Source organism: Ictalurus furcatus, chromosome 5, assembly GCF_023375685.1.
Source record: "Ictalurus furcatus strain D&B chromosome 5, Billie_1.0, whole genome shotgun sequence".
Taxonomy (NCBI): domain Eukaryota; kingdom Metazoa; phylum Chordata; class Actinopteri; order Siluriformes; family Ictaluridae; genus Ictalurus; species Ictalurus furcatus.
In genome coordinates, this window is record NC_071259.1 from 26,442,781 (window position 1) to 26,461,015 (window position 18,235).

At 37.9% G+C, this 18,235-nt stretch overlaps 3 protein-coding genes across 3 annotated transcripts; 2 read left to right on the plus strand and 1 right to left on the minus strand.

Annotated features, from left to right (window-relative positions):
* Positions 1 to 169: 169 nt before the first annotated feature.
* On the plus strand, positions 170 to 6,055 carry LOC128608063 (N-alpha-acetyltransferase 80). Its single transcript, XM_053625457.1, has 2 exons — positions 170 to 1,106; positions 4,141 to 6,055. Coding segments are annotated over exons 1-2 (831 nt in total). The 5' UTR covers positions 170 to 1,104; the 3' UTR covers positions 4,970 to 6,055.
* A 484-nt stretch (positions 6,056 to 6,539) lies between these two features.
* hyal3 (hyaluronidase 3) lies at positions 6,540 to 9,864 on the plus strand. Its single transcript, XM_053625456.1, has 3 exons — positions 6,540 to 7,602; positions 9,182 to 9,271; positions 9,432 to 9,864. Exons 1-3 carry the CDS (start codon positions 6,688 to 6,690, stop codon positions 9,732 to 9,734), a joined length of 1,308 nt encoding a protein of 435 aa, XP_053481431.1. The 5' UTR covers positions 6,540 to 6,687; the 3' UTR covers positions 9,735 to 9,864.
* A 1,319-nt stretch (positions 9,865 to 11,183) lies between these two features.
* Positions 11,184 to 15,791, minus strand: si:dkey-20d21.12 (uncharacterized protein LOC556245 homolog). The gene is made up of 4 exons (XM_053625458.1): positions 15,312 to 15,791; positions 13,546 to 13,683; positions 13,186 to 13,398; positions 11,184 to 11,562 (listed from the first exon to the last, which is right to left on the minus strand). Exons 1-4 carry the CDS (start codon positions 15,328 to 15,330, stop codon positions 11,426 to 11,428), a joined length of 507 nt encoding a protein of 168 aa, XP_053481433.1. The 5' UTR covers positions 15,331 to 15,791; the 3' UTR covers positions 11,184 to 11,425.
* Between the last annotated feature and the right edge of the window lie 2,444 nt (positions 15,792 to 18,235).

Below are 18,235 nucleotides of genomic sequence, written 5' to 3' on the forward strand. Positions count from 1 at the left end.
AAACTGTAATGGTCCCTGTGGGTCCATTACTATTGGCGGCATATGTCTAGTGGATACCATGTTAGTGGTTAGCTGATGGTTTGTAATAGTATTTGTAGTGGAAACCATTAGAATTTCTGTGATGGCTTCTATTGTTATTATTTGGGGGGGGGGGGGGGGGTTTCAGCAGGGAGGTTCCAGATCCCCTGATGGAGTGTTTACTGGAGATAAATGAATGAAAGCCACTGGGAAAAAGCCATTGGTAAATAGTCTGTACTTCTATAGTGCTTTTTTTTTTTAAACCTTAACAGTTCCAAAGCGCTTTAAACTGGTTCTCATTCACACACACACTTACTAATGGTAGCAGAGCTGCCGTGCAAGGCGCTAGCTTGCCATCGGGAGCAACTTGGGGTTCAGCATGTGGAATCTGGGCATTCCAGTTTCCTCCCCTAGTCTAAAGACATGCATGGTAGGCTGATTGGCATGTCCAAATTGTCTGTAGTGTGTGAATGTGTATGTGATTGTGCCGTGCGATGATTTGGCACCCTGGCCAGGGTGTACCCCGCCTTGTGCCCCATGCTCCCTGGGCTAGGCTCCAGGTTCCCCGCGACCCTGTAATATAAGCGGTAGGTATAGAAGATGGATGGTATGGTATCAGATGTGTTTAACGGATTAGAAAAAAAACAGATAATTTGCCCAATTTTACTCAATGCAGCTCCAATAGGTGGGAAAAGATATATGTTTGTTTAACTGGAAGTTCAGGAAGGTATTCACTGCATATCTCTGTTAACATGAACCTGTGAAAGTAAAACTCTTACTTTCAATAAGCCTGCATTCGATGATTGATTACTGACGTTTTAGCAAGACTTGTAGGCAACGAACATTGGCCATGAGCTGAAGTGAAGCTTCCTGTCCGCTAGAGGGCGCTCTGGTGCGGTCTCCCACTCTTCTTCACACACTCGCGGTGACTCTGCTGTCAGAAATCTGTCCAGAGAGGCCGTGACAAACCGGCATGAAGCTTATTTCTGTAATGATGTGTGATTAATCTCGAGCCAGGATCGTCTCTTCAGACATGTGTGTCTGGCTCCAGTTGTGTGACCCGTGAGAGGAGGATAGAAACTGAACATGTGGGTAAACGAGGATCATATAAACACTAGCTGTAGCTGTCTACTCTAACATTAGTGTAGGAGGAATGCACACCGGATTTGTAATGACTTACACTGAAAATGCAGAATAGTTTCACATCCGGGTTCTTCAGTTCAAACTCGGGGTAAGATTTAAAATAATTATACGTTAATAAATAATACGTTAAATCCGTTAGACAGGCTGGCCGGAATGTTGGCTAAACTGCAGCTTTGTTATGAATTGCATTTCTTCTACACCAGAATTATAAACATTGAGACTAAAACTAGTCTAAATACTGAAGCTAGCTGACTGGCTACCAGTACTAGTTTAACATCTGATATTTCAAAAAAAAAAAAAAAATTATTTTTATTAAACGTTTCTTATTGTTTAAACACATGACGCTTTACCATATTAGGAAGAAGTTCGCTTCACTCCCCCTTTTTATTTACAGCGCCATCTGGCGATCATTTCTTACAACATATGTTAATTTACAGTATAAGCAAAGTTTGAGCTAACGAAACCAGTTATTATGGAAAGTAGGATAAAGTCAGCTAGAATTATGTGAAATAGTAGCATGAGGAATAACCTTTGCTGTTTAAACTTCATAAATATGGTGGGGGTTTTTTAATGATGCTGAACTGAAAACGAGATTTGACTGAACCCAAATAATTGGCTCCAATGACTCTTGTGGTTTAACGTTTCTTCAGTTCACCACTCACAACTTTAGCACCTCCACTTCCCATTTACTATTTGATGTACGAAATTTGAAGAAAAACTCAATCATTGTTTATATTCTGTCACATAGCCTCTCATTTAAATGTGTATAGAGATATATTACGAATAAAAGTACACCTTGGAAGGACGTTTGAGAGATTGTTGGTGCCTCTGGTGAGGTTAGTAGGTAGTACAGTTAGCTTACTTTGCTAATCTGTCAGTGGATATAGTACAAAGCCGAGCATGCATCATTGTCATTTAACTTAGCATTTTATTTTATTTTATTTATTTTATTTATTTTTTTAAAGGTAAGGTTGACATTTGCATGGAATTGCACAACTACACTTTTTTCTTTTTAAAAAAAATCTTTATAAAGTTTTATGGATTGATTCATTACATAAAGGCATTGAGATTGAGAATAATGTAAATGTGGACAATATAAACGTGAACAATGTAAATGTGAGGCCTAAATATAAAACTTAGCATTTTAAACAAAAGTGATGTGTACATTATGTATAGTGGGCTGTAGGTTAGGAATTTGACCATTTCTACTGCCGTTTCTCATTGTAACAAAAAAAAACAAAAAAAACAACCACTGGATAGTATGTGCCCACAATAGACAAACTATAAACAACTTGTTGCTTGCTAGTATTATAAACATGAGCATAATTTCATTAAGAAGAAATGTCACAGACAGGGCTCTGTATTAACTAGCATTTTATCACTGTCTCTAAAACTGTTACAGTTTATATATAAATATTGATAAGTTAGCCTGTGATTACTATATGTTGGATCCACGTCATTTTTAAAGTGTTTTCTTTTTAACACACTCCTAACACTCTTGACTTCAATTATTAGTTTAATAACAAGCCTTTATGAGGTTAAAACTCTTAGTGGGGCCGGCCTGAGAAACACTGCTCGTATTTATCTGACCTCATCTGTTTAACATGTTCTCACTTTTAAACGTCAGTGTGCATGTCAGCTTGTCTGAGTGGTGTCTTCTCACAATGTGCAATGCCTGACTAGAGTTTTCTCACCACCCTCTTGTTTTTCACCACTTGTCCACACTTCTGCTAAACTGTTTGACTTTTTAAGAATAAAAATAGCTTGAGTTGAACTGATCTCAAATCAGCAGACAGAGAGCTTAACACTGTCATGGACTGTACTTATAATCTCTTATTTCCTGATTCTGATGCTGTATTGGTGTGAAAGTGTGTGTGTGCGCCAGTTTAGTCTTGCTCTTATTGTGCACACATCACTGTTGGTAAGTCTAAAGGCTTTTACTCTCTGTTTGCACTAGATATCCTTACTTTTATAGCTTTGTGAGAGTTTGAGCATTAAAGCATGACTGTTTGGAGAAAATAGTTATGGAGTGAATGAGATATGTGGCATTGTTGGTCAGTAAAAATGTTGAAAAGATATTGAAAAGATTTCCTTCTAGTAACATCTCGTAGAGTTTAATTTACTTTTAGAGAATGCAGCATTGTCATTTCCACAGCACCGTCATTTTGGGTTCACTAACTTAAGATAGAAATTAAAGTTGTAAACTTTTATTTTCATAAATTCTGGGTTTATTTGTCTGACATTCTTAATATATATATCACAATGTTTTAAATGCTAGGGGAGAAAAGTTGTTTGGTTATACCTGAAATACCAATGTGAGAAATTTGGGTAGGTTTTTAATAGACTTTTAACTATAGATGAAAAAAAGTCACTGTTCAACAAGGTGATGCTATTGATTAGTTATAATGTAATTAATAATTTTGATTAAAAAGCCGTACTTTATGTGCATAAAATGTACTTTATGGACTACACCTTATGTATAGCAGTAGCTTTTCTCCACTAAAGTGTATGACTGAATTAATTCTCTAGTCTGCCATTCATCTAGTCATTTCTGTGGTCAGGTGGTGTTACTGTGCTTATAGTATCTTCAACTGTCAGGGGGAAAAGGTTCCTTCACTGTCCTGTGGTCATCATTTTTGGTGAAAAGGGAGCACAAAAAATTGCAAGATCACCAGTTTGCAAAAGAGAGGTGTGTAAAGATGTATATGAAACCAAATGTGAAATGCAGCTCTGCTCTGTTCTTGTCTTGATGGTGTCAGAGCTTGCTCTGGTTTCAAACGTTGCATTCTAACCCATGCCACTGACCTCTTGAATTGCTAAACCAACTGCATGTCTCACTTTCCTGGTCCATTTCTTGAGAAAGCCAGAAAGCAGCTTGTTGCATCAGTTCTAACAGAACCCCACTGCAATCCAAATGTCATTTTAAAGCTCTTAAACCTTGATCCCCGTGTTTACGCCTGCCCGTGGCCATGTGTGCAGGTGTGACGGTGACGTTAGCACTTCGGCTGTTCGTATTGTCCCTCTTCACCATCGCTGGGACCTTCTGGAGGCCTGTGCTGAACTTCTGAATGCCCAGTGGCAGCGCAGCATGGGAGCACGGCTCCACTCGCTCCGCCAGTCTAGCGACAGCTACCCAGCATGTCTTGTCATGTTGGAGGGTGAGATGTTGATCGGGCATGCCAGGGTATCACGTGTACTAGGCAGCCGCAGTGCATTTGTGGAATCTGTGGTGGTGCGAGATGAGCTGCGGGGGCGGGGCTATGGCCGGGCGCTGATGGAGGGAGTGGAATGCTATGCTCGTACCAGAGGCTTCACCCGGCTCTACCTCACCACTCACGATAAGCAGTACTTCTATGCCCACCTAGGCTTCATGCTCTCACGACCTGTTCAGAACGTGGGCACGTTGGCCTCCCTCGTGCCAATGGAACTACTGCATAAGTTCTGCAGGACAGCTGAGCATGAGGGGCATGGAGAGAAAAGTATGAAGGATAATACTGTAGCACCCAATGCTAATCCTCCTCCACCACCACCACCACCACCTCCTCCTCCTCTTCCTCCACCAAACACAGTCCCTCCAACATCTCCCTCTTGCCCTTCCTCCCTTTCTCCATCTTCTTCAGGAGCCCACCCACCTCCTCCACCACCGACACCTCCGCCTTCTCCATCTCACTCCTCCTCTACTTCTGTCCCTCCACCTGCCCCAGCTCTTCCCTCAACTTCATGGGTTCCTCTTGAACAGACACTGGAACAGACACCATACACAGATAATCGAGGACTGCCTGTCTTCTGGATGCACAAGAACATCTGATGTAGACACACATCACTTGCACACATATACCTCAGATCCTGTAAATCTACGAGTCAAGACATCTTCCAGGCAAGGACTTTGGTTTAAGGACTGTTGTGCTACGTCTCAGGGTATTTCATCATAGATGGTCACTATTAGCTCTCGGACATTATCTCTGTGAAATGTGATCAGAATACTAAAAGTGAATGTGCCTTAGTATATCGTATAGGGTTTAAATTTCTTTTCTTTCTTTTTTTTTTATTTAAGCATGTCCAGGAATGTTTCTTTGTACCAAATATCACTGCCAAGACATGTAAAATGGATAAATGGTTTTATTGTATTGTATTTGAAATAAACATGCAATAACTTTTTCTGCTGTCCTGCTCTGAAGTGATTTATGCACCAGGAATTATATCTGCCGGTTAAATATCCATAGGCCAGAAGAAATGCTGTCTGCTGAGGGTTGGCTATGTATTCTTACTAGTTGCAGAGTCTTCTAGTTTGCTTATCTTCTTATAGGCCAACGTTTCCCAATCCAGGCATGTTGGGAGCTGGCAGAGAACAAACAAGTGGGCTGTCTTGGGTCCCCGAGAACCAGGGTTAAATCCCCCACATTACTGCATCATCTATATTTGTGTCGTACAATAAATGACTAACTGGTGAAAGTCATTGTGGTATAGAATGTGTAAAAGCCACTGATGTCACATGATCCACAACTAGGTGTTGCCAGCAATGAATGCCAGTGCACCAATTAATAATTATGTTTATTTACTAGTCAGTTGAATAGTTGTTCAAATTTCCATCCTCATCCTTTAATGAAATATCTGTGCGGCTGATTTTCCATTACTCCTTTGTCTACACTGAGATGTTCAGTGAAGGCTTCCACCCAGATATCATTTACATATGTGGCTTGGTCTTCATCCATTCAAGGCATTCAGAGTTCTCTCTTCCACCTCTTACATATTTACACAAGTAGGATAATGTAAGATTGTTGAATTGATAAAGTTTTCCACAAGCAATTCAGATTCTTAATGGAACTGAGACTAGATGATGATTTTCTACACATATGGACAACATACACCTGCAAACATCAGACATGTTTATACTCAACTTTATACAGACTGGATACATATACTCATAGGTGCATTCTTTGTGTATTGTACCATGGGAGAACATGCAGAGAAACTCACAGTAATGCAAGCTCAGGATCAAACCAGGAACCCTGCAGCTGTGAGGCAGCAACACTACCCTCTACGCCACTGTACTGCCGTGCATACCTCTTTGTATTTATAAATAAAGTTTTGACTTTACATTTACAGTATTTGGCAGACACCCTTATCCAGAGCAACTTAAAATTATCCTGTTTATACATCTGAGCAGTTGAGGGTACAGCATTTTGCTCACGGGCCTAGCAGTGACAGTTCTGGTATTTGAACTCACAACCTTCCAATCAAAAACATCTTAACCACTGAGTTACCACATTTGACAGACACTTTCAAATGAATTTTCTTAAATCAGTGGTCATGATTTTTGGTGAAAAGGGAACTCAAAAAATCGCAAGACCAACAGTTTGCAAAAGAGAGTTGTGTAAATTTATGAAGTATATGAAACTGAATGTGAAATGTAACTATGCTCTGTTCTTGTCTTGATGGTGTTAGAGCTTGCCTTGGTCTCTTGTGTTGAATATTTTATAATTAGATTCGTGATTGAGCTGTGTCTGTTCTACAGGAGGAGCCATTATGTTTTGCTGGTCCTCTCTGCTGCTCTCCCTGCTCCTGCCCCTGACCGTCACCCTGTTTCTCTGTGACACTGCTTCAGCCTCTGTCACTAGGAAACATGGTTTTTCTGTGGTGTGGAACATGCCCACCTCAAAATGCAAGCGTGTCTTTGGTGTTTCACTGCCCCTGCAGCAGCATGGCATCATATCTAATGCAGAACAGAGATTCACAGGTGAGAACATAAGTCTATTTTACGAATGCCGACTTGGTTTGTATCCCTACATCACTCGCGATGGCTTGAGTGTGAATGGCGGGATTCCTCAGAAGGGCAATCTTGACGGACACCTTGCACTGTCAGAGGGACAGATCAATGCACTTCTGCGGAATAGTTTCAGCGGGTTGGCTGTGGTGGACTGGGAGAAGTGGCAACCTCAGTGGCGCCGTAACTACGGAACCCGACAGGCCTACAATGATCTGTCTAAGCAACTGGTACGACAAAAACATCCAGACATGTCTGAGGAAGAAGTAAAATCACTGGCAAAGGCTGAGTTTGAGGAAGCTGCACAGTCGTTTATGGAGAAAACGCTGCGAGTCGGAGTCAAGGCTCGTCCCAAGGGATTGTGGGGGTTTTATGGATACCCTGGCTGCTATAATGACCACGGAGCAAAAGAGAGTGGGTACACCGGACAGTGCAAACCTGGAACAGAGGCACTAAATGACAAACTGGCGTTTTTATGGCAGCAGTCCACTGCTCTCTACCCAAGTGTGTATGTGCGCCGTGGGCTAGCGGGACACCCAAACACACGGCTTATGGTAAGACACCGTGTACTCGAGGCGTTCCGAGTAGCATCACAGCATGGACGTGACACTTCCCGACTTCCTGTTCTACCTTATGCTAGAGTGGCCTTTACAAAAACTCTGCACTTCTTAAATCAGGTATACTCACAAATACACACTATTTTTGTAAATGATTTTGTGCTACCCTGTTAAATGTCTCAGAGATATTAAAAGAGAAAAAGTACTTGGAATTGTGGTGGAAGTTAAAGCTACAGTACTGTGTAAAATATAGGCACATGCAAAGAAATGCTGTACAGCAAAGATGCCTTCAAAAATTTAAATAAAAAAAAATACAATAAAGTGCAGTAATAAATGAATGAAACGTCACTGTTTAGTTTTACGACCCTTTGCTTTAAAAAAAAAAAAAAAAAAGTAGTCTCAGGTACACTTTCTACAGTTTTATAATTAAATGAGCTGTAAGTTTTATTGAGCATCTTGCAGAACCAGCCACGGTTCTTCTGGAGACTTTGACTATCGCACTCGCTTCTTATTTTTGCAGCAAAACCCATCAGCCTTCATTATGTTTTTTTGTCTGAAAAGTGTCTCTTATGTAATATGATGCTTTCTTTACTGACATACAAACATTTTTCTGTAACATTTAATTTTGTGCTGGAAAACTAATGTTTGGAAATTTAAGACGATTCTTGTACTGACTCAACTGAAGTAAAAGTCATAAAATAAAAATCTATGACAAAGTTTGTACTAAAAAAAAAAAATGGTGCCTAAGATTTTTTGCACAGTACTGTATATTAGTTGTTTTAAAAATGTGAAATCTACATTTACAGCCCCTGACTTTAGTGTTCCCTTCAAATCCACCCCTGACAACAAGCACAGGACAAATGTTCTTATTGGTTGGGTGTTGCTAAGAGCATAATTTGTTTCTAAGAACCTGTTTTTGGTTTAAAAATTAATTTCAAATCAAACTATCCAAGTTTGAATCAATTTAAACATTGGTAGTAAAAGTAAACACGTATCACAACCACCACACTTCTAATCCTCCTGACGAACAAATTAAGAGTTGTTAGACAGAATAGACCCCTAGGTTCAAAAGTGTGGCTGATTAACTAGTGTCTAACATAGCTCACTCTGCCTTTAGATCTCAGAAAGTGCTGGTTATGGATTACTTTTGATAATTTTGTCACTCAGAAGTCATTTTTTTTTTATCACCAGCTCAGGTTGGATTGCTTTACCCAGTGATTTTGCTCAGGTTTGGGTAGATTTTTAGAACCAAATTGCCGGCTTTGTTTTGTTCTGCTCCTGCCAGCCAAGTCCCACTTAATATGTTCAATTCAACACAAGCCAAGAAATTGGTGTTAATAATGAATGAATGACTTAATTAATTTTTTCTTTCATTCACACAGCTGTAAGGTGGCAATGCTACCTAACCACGCCACCCAATAATTTATTAGCTGGCTTTAAAGACTTGAGTTCTCCCACTTGCACACATTCAATAAATGTGATTTATTTTGCACAAGGCTGTTGGTTAAAAACACGTTACACTAGCAGAGTACATTTTTCTTGTGATTGGTTGGTGCTACTGAATTTTGGCTAATAATTATGCAAAGAATAATTTAAACCATTGCTTGACTTCCCATAACTTTCCAAATTAGTCTCTCTGTTGGATCAGGCGTTTCAGAAAGTATTCGATTATACTATGTATTTCTCTGTTTAATTACAGACTGATCTCGAGAACACACTTGGTGAGATTGCGTCTTTAGGTGCTGCTGGTGTGGTGTTGTGGGGTGAAATGGGGTTTGCCAAGTCCAAGGTCAGCATGTGTATATATTCTACTGTTGATAAGAGTTATTATAAATAAATTCTTATCTGTATATTTACATTTCACAGAAAATCAAACTAGGTGCTATATTATACACTGATCAGATTTAAATGTGGTGTGATCATAGCATCTCATTTCTCTCTCACACTAGCACCAGTGTGTTCTTCTCCGGGACTACATACGCTCGGTCTTGGGTGTGTACGTGGACGCTTTGCATCGGAGTGTGGCACATTGCAGCAAGAGTGTGTGCAGTGCTAACGGTCACTGCGTAAGACGCGACCCTCATTCCGGTCACATGATTTCCCAGCTCGACGCTAGGAGTGAATTTGACCATGACCTGAGGTCAAAATTCAAATGTGTGTGTTTTGAAGGATGGAGTGGAGAACGGTGTGAGAACAGTGAAAGACATGGATGTGAAGTGAAGCCAGTAACACCACTTACATATACTGTTTAAATTTTGAATTTTAATTAAAATTCTGAAAGGTGTACTAATTTTTACCCCTTGTAATAAATCACTGCCAGTACAAAGCAGTCTTTTATAATTTTTTATTATCTATGCAAAATACAACTATTTATCTGTCTAAATAACACATGGTCCTTATGTACCTGTATTATAATATGTACAACTGTTTAATAAGCAATAGTATTTATTGGCACATTTTTTAAAATCAAATCTCTCTAAGCTAGCGTGCCATTCTAGAGTCCATTTTTACCTGCGCTTATTTTACCTGATCTTATACAGTACTCATTCTTGAGATGTCCGTAAATTTGTTTGGTCTCACGATCACACACTGCTCAACACATTTACCTCAAAATGATGGGACCTATCTACTCACCATGTAGCTATGAGAGAGAGGGACACAGGAATATTTCCTGATCAAAAATGTAGGGATGTGGTTAAAATCAGTCTCAGCCAATGCACTAAAACATACACTGTTTCGGTAGTAACATGAAAATGCGGGACACTTTTTTTTTTACATAAAGTTTCATGATTTACAAAGAAAATATAAAATACATATTTAAAAAAAATCAAAAAGATATATATTTTTTAAAAACAACAGTGGAATAAAATGCAACAATTATTTAAATATAATTTTCATCAGTTGAAATTTATGGGTTAGGGTTTGGGACAGCCACCTCCCAATTAAAAGTACCCAATAAATGATGATTTTATATATATTAAGCTTACTGATGGGTTTCAATAGATAATAGAAGGATCTTAGTAAACATCTAAGATTTGAATACTTAAATGCTTTTTAAATGTGTTTTTTTTTTTATGGTTGTAGGACAGCAGTTTGCACCAATTCTATAGAATAGCCCATATAGGTATGGTAAGATTAGTTGCAGAGCAGTTTTTGGTGATTATCTGGTCCTTTACATCACATGTCTATAAAATTCATTTGCACAGTTTCCGCTTATATATCCCCCTTATACTGTATGTGTTCTTTTATAACTAGACTCCATACTCATCAGAATAGTACTAAACTGGGATTCTAAGGTACAAATGCTTACACATGATCGGTCAGTGTATCTTTAGTTAGAGGAACATTGAGATACAATATTTGACCTCAAGAACCACTGTTGTGCATTTTGAGGCTGCATTTGCATGGTATGTAACTTGATGCATCTACACAGTTACTTAAACTCCATGGAGCAATCAGCTGTAGTAATTTCCTGGACACATGCTGAGCTTGGTCTGTAACATATTGTGCTCCTAACTGCTGTCACTCTGATCATTGATATACTAAAGCAGAAAAACTGAATAAATCCATATTAAAAAGCTGTTTGAATGACCTAATTAGTTCAAATTCAAAACGTAGCTCTAGTCCACATTAATGAATCTCAGTTTGCAAGCTAGCTACTCCAACTGATGGTCTACTAGACTAGGTCTACTAGACTAGATTCTGACTGGTAATCTCTAACACACACAAACATATACTCCATTACCACTGTGTCATTGAGATGGTTTTATAGTCAGTATAGTCATATGGAGTGTGTCTGAAATTTTACACAGTACACTTTTGAGATCCCATGTTGATAGGATGTTGACACACTTTTGGACTGACCCCGGTACACTGCTTTACATACACAGGATCATAAACCGTATTCATTATGAAGATATCTGTGCGCGATGTTTGTGGGTGGTTATTGTCTGATCTTCAGTGCAGTCAGGTTTCTGCGCAGAGCCTGGAGTTCCTGAAAGATGATAGACGTTTCGTCTGTTGTTTCTTGCCTTTGACTCAATGCCTCAGCCAGCCTGTGTAGAGTTCTGCTCTGCTGGACTAGAGGAGAAATACATACACATCCAGACTGTAAAACAGGAATTACACCAACTGACACTTAACAGTAAAACTGAATGGATTGTGTAACATTGGATTGTTCGCAGTGGACGTCATATGACCAGCACAAGATTGAGATGACCCCCAGATGTGATCGAGAACTTGCAAATGCCTTGGTGGAAGAGTGGGGTAACATCTCACAGCAAGAACTGACAAATCTGGTACAGTCCATGAGGATGAGATGCACTGGTGACCACACCAGATACTGACTGTTACTTTTAATATTGACCCCCCCCCCCCCCCCCACCTTTGTTCAGGGACACATTATTCCATTTCTGTTCGTCAGACGTCTGTTCAGTTTATGTCTCAGTTGTTGAATATGTTTATGTTAATACAATATTTACACATGTTAAGAAATTTGCTGGAAGTAAAAGCAGTTGAATGTGAGAGGACGTTTCTTTTTTTACTGAATATATATGTGTATATATGTGCATATATATATATATATATATATATATATATATATATATATATATATATATATATATAGCACTGAGATGCTAGCAAGGTAAAGGGAAATAAAAATTACTTTTTAGATTTTTACTTTAAAGGTCAAAATTTTAAAATCTATATCAGGCACACTGTTTGATTAAATTCAACAAATACAAATAACTCTTTTGGACAAAATCCTTAAAAGAATACAATAAGAATGAAAAATGACATGCTACAATGAACTACAATGTTATATGGGCAAACTGTGCATATGTGTGAACTTTTAGGGAGAAACTATGAATTTGATTTTGGGTTTTCCAAAATCCCACGAAACATGGGGGATTTGATCTGTTTGCTGTGATGTCTGTAAGGGGCTTAACTATACAGGGTCTCCCAAAATTCTCCATACATAGGGGGAGATTAACACGTTTTAGCAAAATGTCTATCAAAATATTTCATACTTAGTTTATATTATAAACTTTTTTCAGATAACCTTTAAGAACGCCTTTGACAAAAGAAGAACATATTGAAATCATTCTCCTGGCTGGATCGGGAAGCTGTCACAAGGTTGCGATGGACTTTAACAGGAAACAGTGCAAGCACATCACACACGACACTGTTTCAAAAATTGTTAACAAATTCAAAAAGACTGGACGTGTTAAAGACCAACCGAGACGTGAGACATCCACAAATATCCACTGACGAAGGCACAACCGACGTGGTGCTGGCAAACATAGTCACCTATCTATGGAGACTTTTGGGACACCCTGTACTGTATATTTGAAGTTTGATTTAAATGGAACAAAAATAGCATATTTCCACTTTAGCAGGACCTCCATTCTTTGAAAATCTATACAGGTGCAGCTCAAAAAATTTGAATATCGTGAAAAAGGTAAATTTTTTCTGTAAGTTAATTTAAAAAATGAACTTTCATATATTCTAGATTCATTACACATTCATTACACATATTATAAATTCATATATATATATATATATATATATATATATATATATATATATATATATATATATATATGTGTGTGTGTGTGTGTGTATATATATATATATATATATATATATATATATATATATATATATATATATATATATATATATATAATGAGATTCTCTCACCTAAGACGATAAAGATGAGAATGACTGTGAGGAGGATCAGCATTACAGCCACACATGTCAAAGAGTAGCGCCACTTAGAGGAAGTCCACATATCGCTGAGTTGACTCAAATGGGACCTTCTCATTCGATACCCTGTTTGACAGACGACTGGCCTGTCAATCATTTGAAGGTTCCCATTGATGGATGGAGGTTGTGGACGTGGAGGTCGGACACCTGACAGAGACATAAGTGCTTTTGTTGGTTAATAAAATAAAGAAGCAACACACCCAATGCCTAGTATTATTGTATGTCTGACCATGCAAGTTGAGGTCAGCTTTAGTTGTTTCTTAATCACAGATTGACACCAACACATGCCACTACCTTTGCTGTGCTGTTCAGGGTGTGTGCGGTGCAGATCACTGATGGAGTCCACAGAGTGCAATTCAATCTCAGTCATGTCTTTATCACTGATAGGTACAAATGCTGAAGAAGGAGACGGAGGAGACCTGACCGACACTCCTGTTCAGAGAACAAATGTTTAAGTATGCACATGTACTGTAAACCATCTAACCATAGCCACCAAAAAAGAGAAGATATGGGTGGTGACCTGGAAAAAACCTTCAGATGTTGCTGTGGCCAAAATTTATGAAAATTGTTGTTGATTTTACTTCATTTTCTACTAATTTTGCGATTTGCCAATTACCACTCACTAACTAGCTCTCCCCTATCACATGACTGCTACTAACCACATGCTTCCTCCAAGTCATGTGATGCCAGTCACCATCGTTTTTTTGAACTGTTGCTCATGCTACATTACAGAGAAACTGAGCACATTCAGTGGAAAGTGCTAACTGCAGGGTTCTGCATACACAAGCTACAGACGTCCACAATTGGCTGGTGTAACTTTAAACAGGAAATTGAGTCTGCCATTTCGCCCACCCAGAGAACATGGCAAATTTGCACTTGTGGACTCCGTGTATGGCTGTGTCATCTTGACAATCTTGTGTAAAATATGAATAGATATCACCAAAACAACATGTTTTCACTTCATTTATAACCTTACATATGCTGTCTGCCTGCAGAGGATGAGTCTGTTTAACAAACATGGCTGTAAAAACAATCAGTCTGCTTAAATATGATTAATTGCTAGCTTGCTATATATTTATGATTTAGATACTTTGTTAATTACACATAAAATGAAATGTAAATTAAACAAATAAATAGTAGTTGCTTTTAGACACACAGTGTGTTGGGGTCTTTCAGTGGAATTTGAATGGAATCTTTACATGCAGTGCTCTCCATTTTCACTGTTGGGGTAACCAGGTTTCAAAATGTTCAACTTTATTTCTGATTGAGGTACATGCAACAAAGGAACATATTTCAGTTCAGGAATGCCTGCAGTTTTCAGAACTATATATAGTAGAAAATGTCTATATGTCACTGTGGTAGGGGTTTTCCCAGACCACGACACACGTATTAAACATTAGAACATTTCCCCCTCATAACAGAGCCCTATGGAGGGGTTGTCTTTGATATGAAAATATTGACAATAAAAAAGATTCCTCAAGGGTTCTTTGCTTCATAACTTGGAACCCTCAGACAGTGAAAACCTTTAAGGGTTTTCCCCAGAGGTACAAACCAGAAAACCTTTGAGATTCTAGATTTAACTTCTTCTTTCTAAGACTATAATACTGTAAAGTTATATGGCGTGCCCTGTGGGGAAAAAAAAAGTAAATACAATTTAAATAAACGTCTTACGTCAGTTTAATTCACCGATTATGTTACACAAAATCTAGACACAGGAACATATTGGATGAAAGACGATATATTTATTAAAGCTGGAAGTAACATCCGATTTGAATATTATTAATAATACACCTGCATACAAAGTGATATTTGCACTGTAACACCTTTGGAAATCAAAACCACAAAAGCTAAACTTTCTGAGCATGCTATAATTTTTCAAAAAGATGTTAACATTTTAGCTCAGTTGTGAAATTGGACTATCACTCTTAATAAACTGAAATTTAATGTGATGCTTACAGCATAGACACTCTGGAGCCATCATATTATCCACGTAACAAAACCGAGAAAACCTCTTAACTTGTTATTCCCACAGAAGAACAACTTTTCAATCCAGATCTTACCTTGGGAGTGCATCCTCATCAAACACTGTGAAGAAAGATCCAGACCTGTTTATAATCCCAAATCAAGAGCCTCATTAACTCACCAGTATAATGGAAACGTCACATTGCACCAAAATTCAGTTACAGTATAGCCTTATTAAAACTCAACCAGTGGTACATTTTTTTAATTCTCTACAACATAGCAACAGAATATGTTCATAGTGTACAGTATGAAACAGCTTGCCCTGTTTAATGTCTTCCCCTTATCACCAAAATGAGCAGGCAGTGTGGGGCAGTCCAGCATTCCCGCACCCAAAATAGCCACAGTAAAACAGGAGGGCGTGTGGTGTATATTAATAGATTCTGGGCTAAACGATGATACGGTGATAGTAAACAAAAATAAATGACACTAAATATGCAAGAATCAAAAGACCATATGTGTTCTGTAATGTAAGTTTGAGTTTTAAACTTGGTCCTATGTTCAGGTGCATCTCAAAAAATAGAATATTGTGGAAAAGTTCATTTTGTCCCGTAATTTAATTCAAAAAGTGGAACTTTCATATACTCTAGATTCATTACACATAAAGTGAAATATTTCAAGACTTTTTTTTTTTGGTTGTTTTAATCTTGATGATTGTGGCTTACAGCTCATAGAAATCAAAAATCCAGTATCTCAAAATATTAGAATAAAGAATGTATAATACAGAAATGTCGACCTTCTGCAAAAGTATGTTCATTTATGCACGCTGGTGCTTTCACTCTAAATGTGCGTAAATGTAAAGTCATGGAGTACTGACAAAAAATTAAAAACTGAATGAATTGTGTGCAATGACAATAAAAAAAGCCTCATGTGTTCTGTGAATTTAAATGTTTGACCGTCACAATAATTAAACATTAAGGCTCAAGTTATTATTTTCTTGTTTGGGACTGAACCTTTTTGGCACTGATGTTAAATATATTGTGTGTTTGAAAGCGTTTTAATCAACATTCAATGCCAAAGCATAATTTGCACATTGCATTAGTTGCTTTGTATACAAAAAAACCTAAAAGCAACTTTTGCGAACTTCCTATAAGAATGTTCCAGGAACATTATTTATGGTTACATAAAAAATACTACCTAAAAGCAACTCTTGGCAAATGTTCCATGTCAGTTGTCATATAACCACAAGAAGGGAACACTGTGTTACAAAGTTCTCAGAATGTTTCTGGAACAGTGCTGGGATAATATGTTCCCAGAACATTATGAAATGGTTCCAACATAAAAGCCTAATAACAACCTTAATAGTAATAATAACCTTAGGGAAATGTTCAAGGTTAGCTGGGAAGAAATTATGTATTAAGACAAATCATCTTCTGTTGTAGTTTTTCAGTACTTTTTGTAGTTTTCAATACTTTTACAGTAGAAACAAAGTTAAAATCTAGGTTTCTTTGTTTTCTTATCTATAGCCCACAATAAACCACCCACCACAACTGCCCTGTAAAACTATACTTTTATGAGGCCTAATTTGTTGTTATCTCTCACTGTTTGTGTCTGAGCACAGGTGTCTAAATACAGCATTATTTATTAATATGTAAAATTCTAAATTGTAGTCGTATTATTTTCACATTATATTGATTTTAGCATTATCAGGAAAAGATTTTAGACCTTTGACTCATGACTGATTGACTACCATTTGGTAGCTAGCTGACATTCATCATTGAAATGAATGTAATGTAAATCTAATAGCTAACTTTTACCCATGATCCCCTGTGTCTGTATTATGACGCAAAGACGCAAATGCACATTAACATAAACCAAGCGAGAAAGTGGACAAGCAGTGAACACAAGATAGTTATAATGGCAAAGTTGTACTGTTTGGACATATTAATGCAGTGTACCACCCACCTCGATGTAGACTCACAAATAGACCATCTGCGAGTGAGACTAGGTTACACATGATTAGTTAAACTGTTTGGAAGATGAGATAAAAATAACATATCAGTGGACTTGATTCTAAATATGACATCCTCATTAAAAATATAGTCCTAGATATTTAGATGTGCTATTTGTTTATATTCACAAAACAAGGAGAGAGAGAGAGAGAGAGAGAGAGAGAGAGAGAGAAAGGAACACTCTCTCACACACATACATACACACGCACACACATGTTTGTTTTACTGTCCTGATCCATTAATTAGCATTTGCTGTGTAAGAATGTTAATGTCAAGCCGATGTTGGTATAGAGCTGAGTGTCAAACACTTCATGCCAAATGTGATGATTTATCACATGCGTCCAGATGCCAGGCTTCAAAATAGTGTATTCCCTTTTTTGTGTTTTAGAGAACTTGTTTTTGTCTTGAACTGTTTCAGGCATGAATTCAATCCATTTCTGAAATGGAACTTGAAGATCAAAAGTCCAGCAATCTTTGGTCTGGGGGAAAGGGACCCTGGCTCAAAATCAGTGTCATCACTACTGCCACTTGTTTCATGAGCACTTTGATAAATAAACCCTAAAGCAGTCCAGATGTTGTGTCTGTTCAATTTAACAAAAGTATATAGAGCCTTTGCAGTGATCTTGTTTTCTAGCTGCTCACTAAGCTCTGTCCAGATGCTCGGATTAGGAGTAGCTACGTTGCCATTTTGGACTATGGCCTCTTTTGATGAACAGAGGACTGTGAAATGGAATCCCTGTCGACTGCTGGTTTCTTGGGCATCTGGCATAAGCAAAACATAATTATCCACTGAAATAATCCTGACTAAAACAATGTCATATACAGTATAAACCTGTTTTCATGTATTACTGTATTTGTCAGAATACAAGGAAAATATAATATACTAATAATAATATATAAGGATATTATATCTTATATTAGGACCAATATGGTAATGTTGACCCCTAGATGCACAACGTATTCAAAAAACTAACATGGGTATCATGTGCAGCTGTAATTAGCATTTCATAGCT

What these genes read in the sequence shown, in the direction of transcription:
- si:dkey-20d21.12 (XM_053625458.1), bottom strand. An exon ending in CCCTGAACAGCACAGCAAAG is followed by an intron (nt 13,399 to 13,545) that starts GTAGTGGCATGT and finishes TGTCTCTGTCAG; the next exon opens with GTGTCCGACCTCCACGTCCA. An exon ending in TCTCATCTTTATCGTCTTAG is followed by an intron (nt 11,563 to 13,185) that starts GTGAGAGAATCT and finishes TTTCTCCTCTAG; the next exon opens with TCCAGCAGAGCAGAACTCTA.
- hyal3 (XM_053625456.1), top strand. Translation starts at nt 6,688, where the DNA reads ATGTTTTGCTGGTCCTCTCTGCTGCTCTCCCTGCTCCTGCCCCTGACC. An exon ending in CTCTGCACTTCTTAAATCAG is followed by an intron (nt 7,603 to 9,181) that starts GTATACTCACAA and finishes GTTTAATTACAG; the next exon opens with ACTGATCTCGAGAACACACT. An exon ending in TGGGGTTTGCCAAGTCCAAG is followed by an intron (nt 9,272 to 9,431) that starts GTCAGCATGTGT and finishes CTCTCACACTAG; the next exon opens with CACCAGTGTGTTCTTCTCCG.